Raw genomic sequence first — 15,204 nt, 5'->3', positions numbered from 1 at the left:
CGTGACCTTCCACCCCCAAAGTTCGTAAACTTTAACCCTCAACACCTTCCCACCATCCTCCCAAAGAACCCAAAGAGTTTGACCCTGCTCCCCACCTCCCGCACTGAGAAAAGTACCTCCTCCCCCCTCCCCACAGGAGTCGTGCCTCGTTTCACCGGACGGGGATCCGAAGTCATGGCATTGCCGGCTGCCGGAATGAAGATCGGTGACGCAAATCAGGAGGCAAAATGGCCTTCATTAATTCAGGTGAGGTAATTTATTTAAATATGTAAATCATGGTCCCGTCACCGAGCGGTGGTGGGGTTGGGGTTGTGCATGCGGGGGCACCATGAGGCCTCTCCACCTCCATTGAGATCGGGTCGGGCCCTCACGGTGTCGGAGTCAGTGGCGGGCCTCAACGGGAGCAATCTTCATGCCCCCCCCCCCCCCACACAACAGTTTCCAACGTCGAGGGCTCTATATAAAATTCAGCCCATCATCTCGGTCAGATTGTTGCATTTAATATTGTACAATTATATAAATCAAAGGTGTGAAATAAAACTGATACATAGAACTGATACAATCAGCTGGGAAAGGAGGAAAGCTAGTTTACTTAGCAATGCTTTGACAAATTATCCACAGTATATTAAGAAGCGTAGAAATTTAAGGAAGCTTCCAAGCATTAGAGTATTAATCAACACCATCTTCCATTTCCTAAGTATATGGGAGCAGGACTGATTCGTACAGATTTGAAGCTCTCAATTTTTGCTGATTTTCTTGAACATCTATAAATTTTATATTATTGTTGGCAGCCTTGTGCTGTCAATGTGTCCATTATATATAACATATAACAATGATAAGCATCGCCTTTATAAGAGGTTATTGCCAATATATTCCTGTTTGCAAACACACCGTGGTTATCTATGTGACAAGACATCATTGTGTCACTTCTGTATGCCACAACTCTTGGAAAATTGACGCCCCAGTCGTCTCCAAACAAAAGAATGGGTTTTACAATTCATTCATTTACTTAAGGAATGACACCACCCCAGTAAAGAATGCAGTTTCACACCTAAAATGTTGCTGATTGACACGGGGTGAGGAATTATCTTGCCAGTAAGCTCACTGAATTGCGTTTATGAAGTGGGCTATCATGTCAATCGACTTTTTTGTTGTTGCTAAAACTCAGTTAATTTGGGGAGCGGGTTTGCCTGTTCCAGCAGTGTTAGAAAAGGGGGAAATGAACAGCAGAGAAAGAGACAGTTGGTTACGATTTGAGGAATGAACGCTATTTGTGCCAATCACTTTTGGACCCCATTCAGGATCTCAGACTCTCCTTCCTCTTCATTCATTCCATTGTTGCTTGTGCCGCGTCGCCGCCGTATGCTAATGAGCCGGCCTGCAGGATCCAATGGGAGGGCGGGTGGGGGAAGGGGCGTGACCAGCGGGCCGGGTACATTAGCGCGTGCCCGAGCGCGGTGAATGTTGCAGCGTTTGTGAGTGTGGAAGGGCGGCGAAGGCGGCAGAGGCGAGCTTCCAGCATTAGCAGCAGCTCGCAGGCAGCATGTGAGAGGGACACACACTCCACCGGGCTGCTCCAGGACTTCCCACTCTCTCTCTCTGTGAACACCCTGCTTTTCAAATCTACCAACTCTCCGTCGCGATTGATGCAACGAGCAAGAGGTGCTGAGAGTGCAAGAATGCAAACATTTGTTTCACTGCCCACCTATCTTCAGGTGTTTTGGGCAAAGCGAAGATAAGAGATTTTAAAAAAAACTGGTCTCAATCAGCTTCCCGGAGGGAGAAAGAGAAAAATAACTCCTTGTTTGTTTACTTGGGATCTAGACTTAAATGAACAAAAAAGGCAGGTTGTCAGGACTTTAAGCAATTACAAGCACATTGATAGCCAGTTTTTCTAGTGTGTGTAAATCAGGGCGAGCATGATCTCTCCCCCAAATCCTCAGTGATTCTCATGACTTGTCAGTGAGAGCCTGATGGATGCTTGAAAGGAAATCAATATCTGGCGTTGTATGCGGCGCCGTCTGTTGAATCATCTGGGCTGTTGTGCTCGAACGATCCGAAGCTATTCGGTGACAAGATAATTCATTTGGTTTGGCTGCATTTGTTGAGAAGCCGGAGCCTCCTATAGTGGCGATAAAGAAGGCGCAGTTGATACGTGTTATTGTCTGGGAACTGGTCTCTGTGAGTTTGCAGGGATTGGAGCGATCGCTGCTTCGAAAATCTCTGCACACACCAACACCCAGGCATTGGGACAGCGGGAAAAAAAAAGTTGGGAGAGCGGATCGATTGCACTTGGAAGGCGGATTTGACACCAACAGCTCGAATTTATTCATCTTCGGGTTCCTTTTTAAGCTTTCCGTGTTTATTTTTTTAAAGAAACTAAGTTTTTCCCTCTCCCAAAAGCAGAGATGAGTGCGTTTGGATTTTGGAGGATTTTCTCCTGGTTTCTCCTTGTAATCGGGACGAACACTTGGAGAGAAGTTGCTGGCCAAGTTTGCCCGAATCACTGTACCTGTGCTGGGACGGCTGTGGATTGTCATGGACTGGGACTACGCTCGGTTCCTAAAAGCATCCCGAGGAATACCGAGAGACTGTAAGTACAAACCCAATCGCAGCATCCATTCCTGGCCTTTATTTCTCAGATATATCGCAAGCTTTTAATTTCTTTATAGCTGGCATGCAGCATTTTGTATTTCCCCATTAATGAAATAGTCTGCAGACAGTACTCGCGACAGTGATTTTTTTTCTTGGCCTTTTCCCGTAGTGTTTAAATGTGATGCAGAGGTGTTTCTTGAGCAGGGACTCTGTCCATTTCACAGTGTGTAACTGATTTCTGCTCATGCCTCCTGTTTAGTACAGGAGACTAGAGGAAGGAGCTGAATAGCTCCTTGAAACCAGCAGGTCTGAGTATGGATCTTGGCTGAAAAGCTTCATTTTTACATGAGGTTGATATATTGTCCTTGCACGGTGACAGGTTTGAGGAGACGAGCACCACAAGAAAGACTTCGAGCCACTCATTCGGGAACAGACGGGAGCTGGTTAATATTAGAGAGCGGAGATGATAATGAACGAGTCTGTTTGACTCAGCCTCAAACATCTGGGAGATGTGTCGAATAAGTCAGATGCGATACTGAAATCACTTTGAATGCACACTTATTACTTGCTGACCGTCAGGCTCTGTAAATAACACATCAATCGCGCGCGAACGGTTTTAGTTTCGCCTTATTGCACATCTGGCTGATGTGTTCACTCGTAACAGTATAAATTTAGTTGCTAAACTCTGGTAGGACATGTTCCTACATAGCGGTCACCCGGAATATGAACTTCCTTAGGGACCGGGCAGGTTTCAAAACTGTTCCTAAAACAAAATATCTTATAGCGGCTACAGAAAGAAGCGATGACCCCAGAGTTGTGCTCTTCCTACAGCAGCTCTCCCCTTATTGTTGAGGGTATTTTGCTTTGAATATAAGGTGGAATGGTGCAGTTTATTTTAGCGGTTCGTTCTGTGCAAGTGCCTGAAGCCTTCGAGTAGGTTTGAAAGAGTTGTGCCCTTATTGAGCTTAGTTAGCGAGTGTGTAAGTGGTCTCAGATGCTTGATCGGATTAGATTTCAAGAGCTTGCTGTGCTGTCAAAATCTACATTTGCACACAGCATAGAGACGCACACATTTTTCTATCAATACTTTGAAATGTTAGATGACAGTGAAATTTTCTGCATTGCCTGTGCCGTAGCTTAGATTTTCTTTTTTTTTAAAAAAGCAGCGTTATGAAATATTCCCAAGATAAAAGTTTCTTTTTTTTATTCCCGTCTCTCAGAAATGCACTAACTGCCGCAAGCGACAACTTTGACTTTTTTTTAGTGGACAACGGTAACAGTTTAACATCTTGCCTTCTCTTTCCTGTTATGGAGATCCAGAATTAGCTTTTTTGGGAGATGGCTATCGATTGATGATGATTCACTGGTAGCAGTACACATCGAAATACCTTCAGCCACATTCTAAACTTCTCCCCAAAGCCATTCATCTTGCTGCATTCGTCCCCCACCTTCCAAATCCTCTTTAAAACCTATTTCTTTGACTCCTTTTCCGGTCTTTGTCCCTAATCCTCCTACCTTGCTTACAACTATATTAAAGGCACCACATACACAGGTTCTTTGTGTTGTTGATGGAAGGGTAAGTATTTCGGTTTTTATTCAACTGTGTTAAATATTCTGTGGCCATTAATTATTGATTTGCGCCCCTTTTTCTTTTGCTTGCAGATGCAGAAGAAGGAAATGACTTGTTGGGATGATATTTTGATTCCAAACATTCACCCCCTTTTAGGAGCGATGGGGGAGGGGGCATGTACTGTACTTATAAAAGTTTCAGACGGCTTTAAAATGGCTTAAGTGTCACTGAGTGAAATATCAATAATTGGGCATAGATTTGGCTTCTGCTTTTCACACTTGAGTAGGCTTCAGGAAATTATGAGTCTGTCATGTTGCCTGTCTTTGCTTCATTGTCAAACACTTTTTAACATTGTTTCTCTTCAGGGATTTGAATGGGAATAACATCACAAGAATCACCAAATCAGCCTTTTCAGGATTGAGGCACATGCGAGTTCTGTAAGTCTAGATCTTTCTGTCGCACAATCTATAAATACATTTCTGCCACTATTTACTTCCAGCTGTTCAGTTTGTGTCATTTTTTTAAAATTGCAGTTTGATATTTAATGTTACTTTGCATTGCCTTTTGTGACTGAAATACAGGAACAAGTTGTTGCTTGAATTAGCACAAGGCAGAATCAGCAGTGACTATATACCACAGATTTAGACCATAACACTCTAATGTCCCTGTCCCAACTGGTTATTGGCATTTTAAAATGTTTCTGCAGGAAAACTTGATACATTTTAGAATTTAGAAACTGAAGCACTTGGTGTAAACTGTAATGATACAATGGGGTATTTTATCCAATACTGATCCAATGTTCCAAGCTGCCTGCTATTTTGATGATTTAATAGGAGTGTACACTCACCAAACTCTACTGGGCCAAACTGAGCTTGTATGTTATATTTTTGATTCACTTGTTAGTTATGAATGATATTCACCAGTCTTAGAGAATTGACACAACCAAATACTACTCAATGAGTAGCGGTAGAGTCACAGCCAGTGTCAAGTACTTTAAATGTGGAAAAACTCAAAGACCGAACAGGATTCTTGCATAAATAATAAACCTTACTATTGCTCATTTTTAACACATTTCTATATTTGAACATGCATATGTTTCTTTTAAAAATACTCTACCCAGGTGAAATATATTAAGCACATTATAATCGAAACTAAAGTTCACATTTTATACTCCTAAATGTAGGGTTGTCATTCTGTAACAAGACGTTCATTTACTCAACATAAACATTGCTCATTCACCTCTGCTTTTTCTGCTTCTACAAATTAAAGATGCTCTATTACTGGTAAATGTGCTTTTTTTCGTACCTCTAACCCTTTGCTATTGGCCTCGAAACCACAATAAAGCACATTTCTAAAAAATGTTTAAATATATTTTTAATGACTAAGTGCCTCCCCCACCTCCTCCCTCCCCCACCCATACTTGCTTTCTGTACTGCACATGTAGCTGGATGGGTTTCAGGTGTCAGTAGCAGGCAGAGCAAATTGGATGTGAAATCTCAAACTCAGTTACAATATGCTGTGAAGGAAGACAAGTCAGCCCACAGTCTGCTTTTAATGTTTGAAATGCAGTCGTTCGAGGTGTTAATGGCTGCCTGCTTGTTGGTTACATTAAGTGTCGTGGCTTTAATTTTCTGTCATCTGCTTCACAGACAGCTCATGGAAAACCAAATAGCCACCATTGAGAGGGGAGCCTTTCAGGATCTGAAGGAGCTGGAGAGACTGTGAGTATTTTCAGTAGCTGAACCTCACAAGGTGACTTCCCTGTAAACTAAGAATCCAAATATGGTCATTAGTATTACCTGGTCAGAAGAAATTAAATGCAGGAAGTGAACAGAACATATTTCTCACTTCATAATATCACAGGTTTGAGATTTTTTTCTTCAGCTTTCCTTTTACTTTGTTACTGAATTCCTCCAGTATCTTAGGTGTTGCAAAGTTGTATGATTTAGAGTATAATTAATCTAACATAAAGCATTGATAATTGTGAAATCTTCAGTTTTAAATTCTTAAAAAAATGTTTTTGGAAATCTAGTTGTTTAGAAACTTTTCAAACTATTTGAGTACCAGTTTGCTCATGAAATTTTTACTCTTCATGGATGGCATGCACTCACATAAAGTCCAGATTTTCAGAAAATCAACCCTCATTTGTATATATGTGGTGCTTAGCTTAGTGACCATGCTTTCTGCTCTCTAAGCCTTAAACTGTGGAATTTCCTTCCTCAACCTCCCTGTTTCTCTCTCCTTTTTAAAACACTCCTTAAATCCTGTCTCTTTGACCAAGCTTTTAGTTACATGTCCTAATATCCTCTGACTCAAAATCAATTTTCTTTGGTCTGATAACACTCCTTGAAGCTTGTTAGGACCTTTTACTATGTGGCATGTGCTATATAAAGGCAAGTTGTTAGCATTGTGAAAAAAAAGACAGACCTATACAATGTTTTGTACTCTGAAATTTTCTCTAATTATGAGAATAAAAATAAATGTATTCTTATTCTCATAATTTAAAGGTTAACACTTCAAGCAACGTTGTATAATTAGTGTACAGAACCATGGTATAGGAGGACACTGGATTTGCAACCCTTTTTTAAAATCTATTTTTTAAAGACAAAAGTAGATCTCTCTTGTCATTGCTCATGTGAAGTTTCAGGCATGAAGCGAGTGCAGAGTTCTGTACGCGTCACATTTACTGACCTGACTTTGCTGCTTTATTTTTCACTGAATACTTTATTCAGTGCAAAGGTGAGGACGGAGCCAGTGAGGGTTAGATAGGATTGGCTCTATTGGTATTTCTTATGAAGAGCCCTGTGCTTTCTGGATGGAGATTATTTGGGCATCAGGGATGCCTTTAGTGATTCTTTATCTTTGAGTATCTTTCTTTGTTACTCTTATGTGTTCCAGTGTCTTCTGATTTTCTTAGTGGGACCAGTGCCACAGGTATCTTGGGACTCTTTTATTTGTTCATGGGATGTGGGGGTCACTGGCCAGGCCAGCATTTATTGCCCATCCCTAATTGCCCTTGAGAAGGTGGTGGTGAGCTGTCTTCTTGAACTGCTGCAGTCCTTGGGGTGTAGGCACACCAACAGTGGTTTGAGGAAGGGAGTTCCAGGATTTCGACCCAGCGACAGTGAAGGAATGGCGATATAATTCCAAGTCAGGATGGTGTGTGGCTTGGAGGGGAACTTATCAGGTGGTGATGTTCCCATGCATGTGCTGCCCTTGTCCTTCTAGGTGGTAGAGGTCGTGGGTTTGAAAGATGCTGTTAAAGGAGCCTTGGTGAGTTGCTGCAGTGCATCTTGTAGATGGAACACACTGCTGCTGCTTTGCGTCAGTGGTGAAGGGCGTGAATGTTGAAGGTGGTGGATGGGGTGCTAATCAAGCAGGCTGCTTTGTCCTGGATGGTGTCGAGCTTCTTGAGTGTTGTTGGAACTGCATCCATCCAGTCAAGATGAGAGTATTCCATCACACTCCTGACTTGTGCCTTGTAAATGGTTTTGGGGAGACAGGAGGTGAGTTACTCGCTGCAGAATTCCCAGCCTCTGACCTGCTCTTGTAGCCACAGTATTTATGTGGCTGGCCTAGCTCAGTTTCTGGTCAATGATCCCCAGGATGTTGATAGTGGGGGATTCAGTGATGGTAAAGCCATTGGACATCAAGGGGAGATGGTTAGATTCTCTCTTGTTTGAGATGATCATTGCCCACCACCTGTGTGACAGGAATGTTACTTGCCACTTATCAGCCCAAGCCTGGATATTGTCCTGGTCTTACTGCATTTCTACATGGACTGCTTCAGTATCTGAGGAGTTGCGAATGTTGCTGAACATTGTACAATCATCAGCGAACATCCCCATTTCTGACCTGATGATGGAGGGAAGGTCATTGATGAAGTAGCTGAAGATGGTTGAGCCTAGGACACTACCCTGAGAAACTCCTGCAGTGATTACCTGGGACTGAGATATTGACCTCCAGCAATCACAACCATCTTCTTTTGCGCTCGGTATGACTCCCACCAGTGGAGAGTTTTCCCCCAATTCCCATTGAATTTAGTTTTGCTAGGGCTCCTTGATGCCATACTCGGTAAAATGCTGCCTTGATGTCAAGGCAGTCACTCTCACCTCCCCTCTGGCATTCAGCTCTTTTGTCCATATTTAGACATAGGCTGTAATGAGGTCAGGAGATGAGTGGCCCTGGTGGAACCCAAACTGAGCGTCAGTGAGCAGGTTATTGCTGAGCAAGTGCTGCTTGATGGCACTGTCGAAGACCCCTTCCATTACTTTACTGATGATTGAGAGTAGGCTGATGGGGCGGTAATTGGCCGGGTTGGACTTTCCTGCTTTTTTGTACAGGACATCTCTGGGGAATTTTCCACATGGCTGGGTAGATGCCAGTATTGTAGCTCTACTGGAACAGCTTGGCTAGGGGTGCGGCTAGTTCTGGAGCACATGTCTTCAGTACTATTGCCGGAATGTTGTCAGGGCCCATAGTCTTTGCAGTATCCAGTGCCTTAAGCCGCATCTTGATATCATGTGGAGTGAATCGGATTGGCTGAAGACTGGCATCTGTGATGCTGGGGACCTCGGGGGAGGCTGAGATGGATCATCCACTTAGCACATCCGACTGAAGATGGATGCAAATGCTTCAGCCTTGTCTTTTGCACTCATATGCTGGGCACCCCATCATTGAGGATGAGGATGTTTGTGGAGCCTCCTCCTCCTGTTGTTTAATTGTTCACCACCATTCATGACTGGATGTGGCAGTACTGGAACTGAAAGAGGGAGAGGTCAGAACAGGCACCAGGCAGAAAGCTGTGAGAGGGATCAAATAGGAAAGCATGAAATGGGTGACGTATGCACCAGCAAGTAAAGAGGGATGCAAAAGTGTGTCTTTTTGCAACACCTTAACATGTATCTCAGAAATGTAGGCAAACACAGTAGACCTTTTGTCCAACAAACAAATGAGATGAAGGACCTGTTAGCTTGCTTTTAGTGACGATAGTTGAGGAGGAACATTCTTCATTACAGGGATTACTTTTTTTTATTTCCAAAATATACTTTATTCATAAAAATCTGTGAAAAATACATTATCAAACAGTTTTAAACAGCACCATGTCAAAAATACAAACAGTGCAAAGGCGGTCCGTTTGCTTCATTACAATCATGAGTTGCCTCACAACCCTTCCATTTCATTTGTCATGCCATTAACATTTTTACATCTTACAGCAAATGAAAATTTTTCCGATACAGTTCGAGGGGTTTCCCATGGATCCAGCCCCTCAGTTCAGCTTGGTGGGGGGACCTTACACTGTGGTCTTTCCCCATTGAGCCTTTGCTGCGGCTGTCCCAAGCTTTAGTGCGTCCCTCAGCACGTAGTCCTGGACCTTGGAATGTGCCAGTCTGCAACATTCAGTGGTGGACAACTCGTTGCGCTGGAAGACCAGCAAGTTTCAGGCAGACCAAAGAGCATCTTTCACCAAATTGATAGTCCTCCAGCAGCAGTTGATGTTTGTCTCAGTGTGCGTCCCTGGGAACAGCCCGTAGAGCACAGACTCCTGTGTTATAGAGCTGCTTGGGATGAACCTCGACCAAAACCACTGCATCTCTTTCCACACCTGCTTTGCAAAGACACATTCCAGGAGGAGGTGGGCAACCATCTCTTCCCCACCACAGCCACCGCGGGGGCATTGCGCGGAGGGGGCGAGACTTTGGGCGTGCAGGAAGGATCTGACGGGGAGGGCCCTTCTCACCACCAGCCAAGCTACATCTTGGTGCTTGTTTGAAAGTTCTGGTGATGAGGCATTCCGCCAAATGACTTTGGCGGTCTGATCGGGGAACCATCCGACAGGATCCACCGTCTCCTTTTCCCGTAGGGCCTTGAGGACATTCCGTGCAGACCACCTCCTGATGGATCGGTGGTCAAAGGTGTTTACCCGCAGAAACTGCTCCACGAAAAATAGGTGGTACGGCACGGTCCAACTGCATGGAGCGTTCCGCGGCAATGTGACCAGGCCCATCCTTCGCAACACTGGGGACAGATAGAACCTCAGCACGTAGTGACACTTGGAGTTTTCGTACTGGAGGTCTACACACAGCTTGATGCAGCCGCACACGGATTACTAGCATCCATCTAAACCGCTGGAACAGGCAGACTTGATTTTGGCACCTTACCTGACAATGCAATGCTACCCTCAGTACTGCACTGTAATGTCAGCCTTGATTGGGTGCAAAGGTCCTAGATTGAGGCACGAACCCACTATTTTTTGTGACCCGGAAACAATAATACTATCAACTAAGCCAAGTTATTGAAGTTGTCAGCACAGGCATGAGCTCTTCATGTTGGGGTTTAAGGTATTGGGGCTGGCAATGGCATATAAGAGCGTATGCAGATTTGATACTGTTAACATGGAAGAGTGTCTGCATGATCAAAGCTGTTGTTTTTCCCCCCAGGACGGGTAGAAAGAGATCAGCAAGATTGAAGGGTGAAATGGGAAACTCTGTTTTTACATTTGTAATTTACTGAAATTGTATTGTATAAATTATGTGAAAATGTTTATTTTTAATCGGAGAGGGTGAGGAACTGCATTTTACGGGTCCCCAGGCTTTAATTGTTCCGAGGCGGGACTTCCACCCACTTGAGGGTGGAAGTCCTACCTCATTGAGCTGCCAACCAAGGCAGCTCTTAGTCCCAGCAGTGCCAGCAGGAGCTGTGGCCACTGTTAGGACTGCAGTCCAGCCAAGGACATGGAGCCAGGAGTCCAGGTAAGTTTGAGTTGCCTCAGCAGTGTGATCGGTGGCACCTTGGCGAGGCCATGATGGTCATTAGGGGGGATGTGGCGGGGGGGGTGTCACGGATCCTGGGGATGGTTGGGGAAGCGGGGGCGGCCCTCAATCGGGCACCCCTGCCTGTTTACCAGGCCCCCTCCTTGCCTCCGGTGCGCTGAGGGTCCGCCAGGTTTTATTGGGCGGCCTTTCGCGTCTCCCGGACACCCGCTTGCCATGAGTAAAATTCCTGTGGAGGCGTGCGAAGGCCCTTAAGTGGCTGTTAAGTGGCCACTTAAGGGCCTTGGTCGGCCTGGGACGAGCAGCCCATTTCTCCCCCTGCCCCTGGCCCACGTAAAGTGGGGCAGAGGTGGGAGCGGGTTGGGAAGGCTTCGCAGAGCCTCCTGCTCACTTTTACGCTACCCTTCGCCACCATCCGGCTCGCTAGGGTGGCGTAAAATTCCGGCCAAACAATAATTAAGTAATGACCAAACAATCCTTTTTTTAGTGAAGTTGGTTGAGGGACAAATAACAGCCAGGACAATGTTTGGTGCTCACTGCAAGCATACATTCTACATCTTGTACATTATTACAAACACACACAGATAATTTCAAATGGGGGTTCTCTTGATCTCCCACCTGAATTTTGTCAGAAATCTCGAGAAATTATGTAAATAGCTATTCCAGGGGTTCTGCTGATTCTGCACTGAGGTTATGACAGCAGACTAGGTAGGCCCCTTGCAGAAATTTATGGCAAAGGTTTTTAATGATATAAATTATAGCTGTCACCAGCAAAAGTGGATGATCCACTGTGTATCCAGTTTACCTAATGCATTTCCAAAGCTTTGCATCTGCTGATTATATAACATGCGGTTGCTCACTAACATTAGCCTTATTTAGGAACTCTTTTTCACTTCAGAAATGCTGCTGCACCAATGCAGTGCAAATGAGGTACAAAAGCAAACTGTAGCTTCTCAGTAAAAAAAAAATTACGAAGTTGCCTCTGCAAATAAGGCCTGTTACCTGCTAATAGACTAACTGTCGAACTAAGGGACAAAATAGCCCAAATTTTATTCTGTAAAACAAGCAGCTATCACCTTGGTAATTTCCTAGTTACCACCATTGTTGTTCAGTTAATAACAAACATTAAATCACCAAACAATCGACAGGACTGTTGTCTAAGTACGTAATTAAATCTTAAAAACAAAGAACTAGTTTTATTCCTCCCCCAAACTATTTGCATTGCTGATGAACCCTGTAGCTGTAGTAATTATATTTAATCTTGTAGCCTATGACTTTTGTTTACTGCTTTTCTAAAACTGCATAGAATGAAACCTGAAATGGTACTTTCTGTTCAAGAGTTTCACCTGAACCCTGATCCACAATATTGATACAAACAAATTCAGTACAGATCAGGGTTGATGTATGCATGTTCCTGCCAGAGATATGTGGGTCTTCATTCATACCATTTCGGAGAACTCAACCTACTAACCCTGAACCAGAACCTGTCATCCCATATGAATGCACTGAATATTAGTCTAGAATATAATTGCAGCTGGTAGGGATGGTGTTTTCCATTGGCATTCTATGCAGCCCTCTAGCTTGCTTCACATTGGCTGCCTCAAATTTGACAATGATCTATAGCTAGCAGGGCCTGACTGAAGTGTAGGGGGTTGAGTTGACTTTTGGCTGTGGAACATGATTTAACACAGAGCCCCCTCTAGGCAGTCACAGCTGTCAGCCCCAGAGCAAATATTTCATATTTGTTCAGAATAAGCTGCGGAAATTCCCATTGTTAGTGGCTGTCAAGTCAACCTGACGTGAAGACGTTGTTATCTGACAAGCAATTTATCTCTATGTGCCTCTGGAATCTGCAAAAAGGTGTATTACTACCCATGCCATTGCACTGCAATATTAATTGGGGACACCAAAAGGGAAAGTCATCTGAGTAAACCTTGTTTATTTATAGCCTAGTATTTTTTCTTAAATGTCAGCCTGGATGGTGTTGGTCTTTTGCATGCTGACCATGTTTGCTGTGATTTTTTTTAAAGAGAAGTCTTTGTTTTTCAATTTTTCCCTCTGATATTTTCCCCTTACTCTCTCTTCTGAACTCAAATGGCACTTCCTGCAGTGCATTACTATGTGGCACTGGCAGAACTTGGAACCTCAAACAATATGTGCATTTGGATAGTGAGCATGGTAGGCTATTTGGTCATTGTGGGCATCAGAGCCAAGCTTGTTCCTGCTGTGTCCACTGTCTATGTACATGCATTTAACAGAAGACATCATAGGAAACATATAAGGGATGGAAACTCTGGCAGACTGAATGTGAATACATTCTGAATTTTAATTGGTTGCAACCAATGGAGAGGAGGCTCTTCTGGGTGTTGGATAATAGCTTTTTCCCGTCATATTTATTGTGACGCAATAGCTGAAGAATGATTACAAATACCTAGTGATGGAGTTCTCTCTTCTCTATCTTCCAATGAAAACCCTCTGTACACGTGCTGCTGCAGTGCTGGAACACTACTCTTAACAGCAGGGTTGTGAGTTTTAATTCCAGCCTCAAATGTCAGTAGGCTACAAATGTCCTTGCTTGGTGCAGCTTTACTGGTTGAGAGCTTGCCTACACTGTATAGTAGTTGGGTAGTGCATCACAGAAATTAGCCCCCTTCCAGCTAATAGGACTGTTTTTTAAAAAAAAATCAATTGCGCCTCGGGTTACCAGCTCTGGTTGGACGAATCATTGGAGGTTTCATCAAATGACCTCAAACCTCCAACCACCCCACCCAGTCAAACAGCCTTTTTTTTTTCTCATCTCTGATATTTTTATGACTAATAAATAAGAGTTCAAAGAAAATGAAGAAAAAAAACACACATTTGTTTTTGATGCCCCTATGATTTTTCTTCTGGGTTTCACACAGCAGGAATCTTCAATCCCTGGAGATTCAAGGACAATTCTGGAGGGTTGGCAATCCATGTTGTGCCTTCTCAGTTAAAAGAGTAGGTCTGTCAAGAAAACACAGCAATAGGGACCGTGGAAAGGAAAGCAGAATGTGAAGAGGACATAAATAAATAAAACACTGAGTGTGTCTTAGTTTAGTTTAGAGATACAGCACTGAAACAGGCCCTTCGGCCCACCGAGTCTGTGCCGACCATCAACCACCCATTTATACTAATCCTACACTAATTCCAAATTCCTACCACATCCCCACCTGTCCCTATATTTCCCTACCACCCACTAGGGGCAATTGCTAATGGCCAATTTACCTATCAACCTGCAAGTCTTTGGCATGTGGGAGGAAACCGGAGCACCCGGAGGAAACCCACACAGACACAGGGAGAACTTGCAAACTCCACACAGGCAGTACCCAGAATTGAACCCGGGTCACTGGAGCTGTGAGGCTGCGGTGCTAACCACTGCGCCACTGTTCTGCCCTTGAGAACCCAGAAATTAATTTGACCTGACATCAATTTAAAAAGCACTCTGTAGTGCCTGCCTGCTAATCTGCTGTGTGTACTGCTTGTTTCTGGTTATAATGGACCTTGAATTATTTTCTTTCAGTCCTTTAATGACTTTTTTTTAATGTAGTTTAGAAGTGTCAGACAGTTAATGGCAGCAAAATAATCCAATTTTTTTAACCACGAATTCTAACCCATTGCCTGAATCCACAACAAGTATTGATGAGGAGATTAAATAACACCTTATTTAATGAGGACAGCTAACTGAAAGTGACAAGTAGAACATCTTTTGTAAAAGAATAGAAAGTGCTCTTTTGGTAATATGGTGCTTCACATAAGCAGGTGAATAGCACTACTCTACACATGATTACGTAGCACAGTGGTGCCTTTTGGAATGGGTGACTATTGCAGCATATATGGGATTGCTTTCATTGGGATTTAACATAGCCAACAACAACATATTTGTATAGTACCGTTAATGTAATAAAACTTCCCAAGGTGCTTCAGAGAAGCATTATAAAACAAAATATGACACCGAGCCACATAAGGAGATATTAGGCCAGGTGACCAATAGCTTGGCCAAAGAGGTAGGTTTAATGGCGGAAAGCAAGGTGGAGAGGCAGTGAGGTGTAGGAAGGGTATTCCAGAGCTTAGGGCCTAGGCAACTGAAGATGCAACGACCAACGGTGGAGCATTTAAAATTGTGGATGCTCAAGAGGCCAGAATTAGATGAGTGCAAATATCTTGGAGGGTTGTCAGGCTGGAGAAGATTACAGAGATAGGGAGGGGCGAGGCATGGAAGGATTTGAAAACCGGGATGAGAAT

The 15,204-nt window shown here is 43.7% G+C and overlaps 1 protein-coding gene across 1 annotated transcript in view; it reads left to right on the top strand.

Annotated features, from left to right (window-relative positions):
- The first annotated feature begins 2,312 nt into the window (after window positions 1–2,312).
- slit2 (slit homolog 2 (Drosophila)) overlaps window positions 2,313–15,204 on the top strand; it is a 503,804-nt gene continuing 490,912 nt past the window's right edge. The window contains exons 1-3 of the mRNA XM_068037597.1: window positions 2,313–2,593; window positions 4,531–4,602; window positions 5,815–5,886. Coding sequence (XP_067893698.1) covers window positions 2,409–2,593; window positions 4,531–4,602; window positions 5,815–5,886 — 329 coding nt within the window. The 5' untranslated portion in view covers window positions 2,313–2,408. The remainder of the gene's footprint in view (window positions 2,594–4,530; window positions 4,603–5,814; window positions 5,887–15,204) is intronic.

The sequence above is a fragment of the Heterodontus francisci genome, chromosome 1, assembly GCF_036365525.1.
Source record: "Heterodontus francisci isolate sHetFra1 chromosome 1, sHetFra1.hap1, whole genome shotgun sequence".
Classification (NCBI taxonomy): Eukaryota; Metazoa; Chordata; class Chondrichthyes; order Heterodontiformes; family Heterodontidae; genus Heterodontus; species Heterodontus francisci.
The sequence above is the reverse complement of the archived record's forward strand: the minus strand, read 5'-3'. Positions and strand labels throughout refer to the sequence as shown.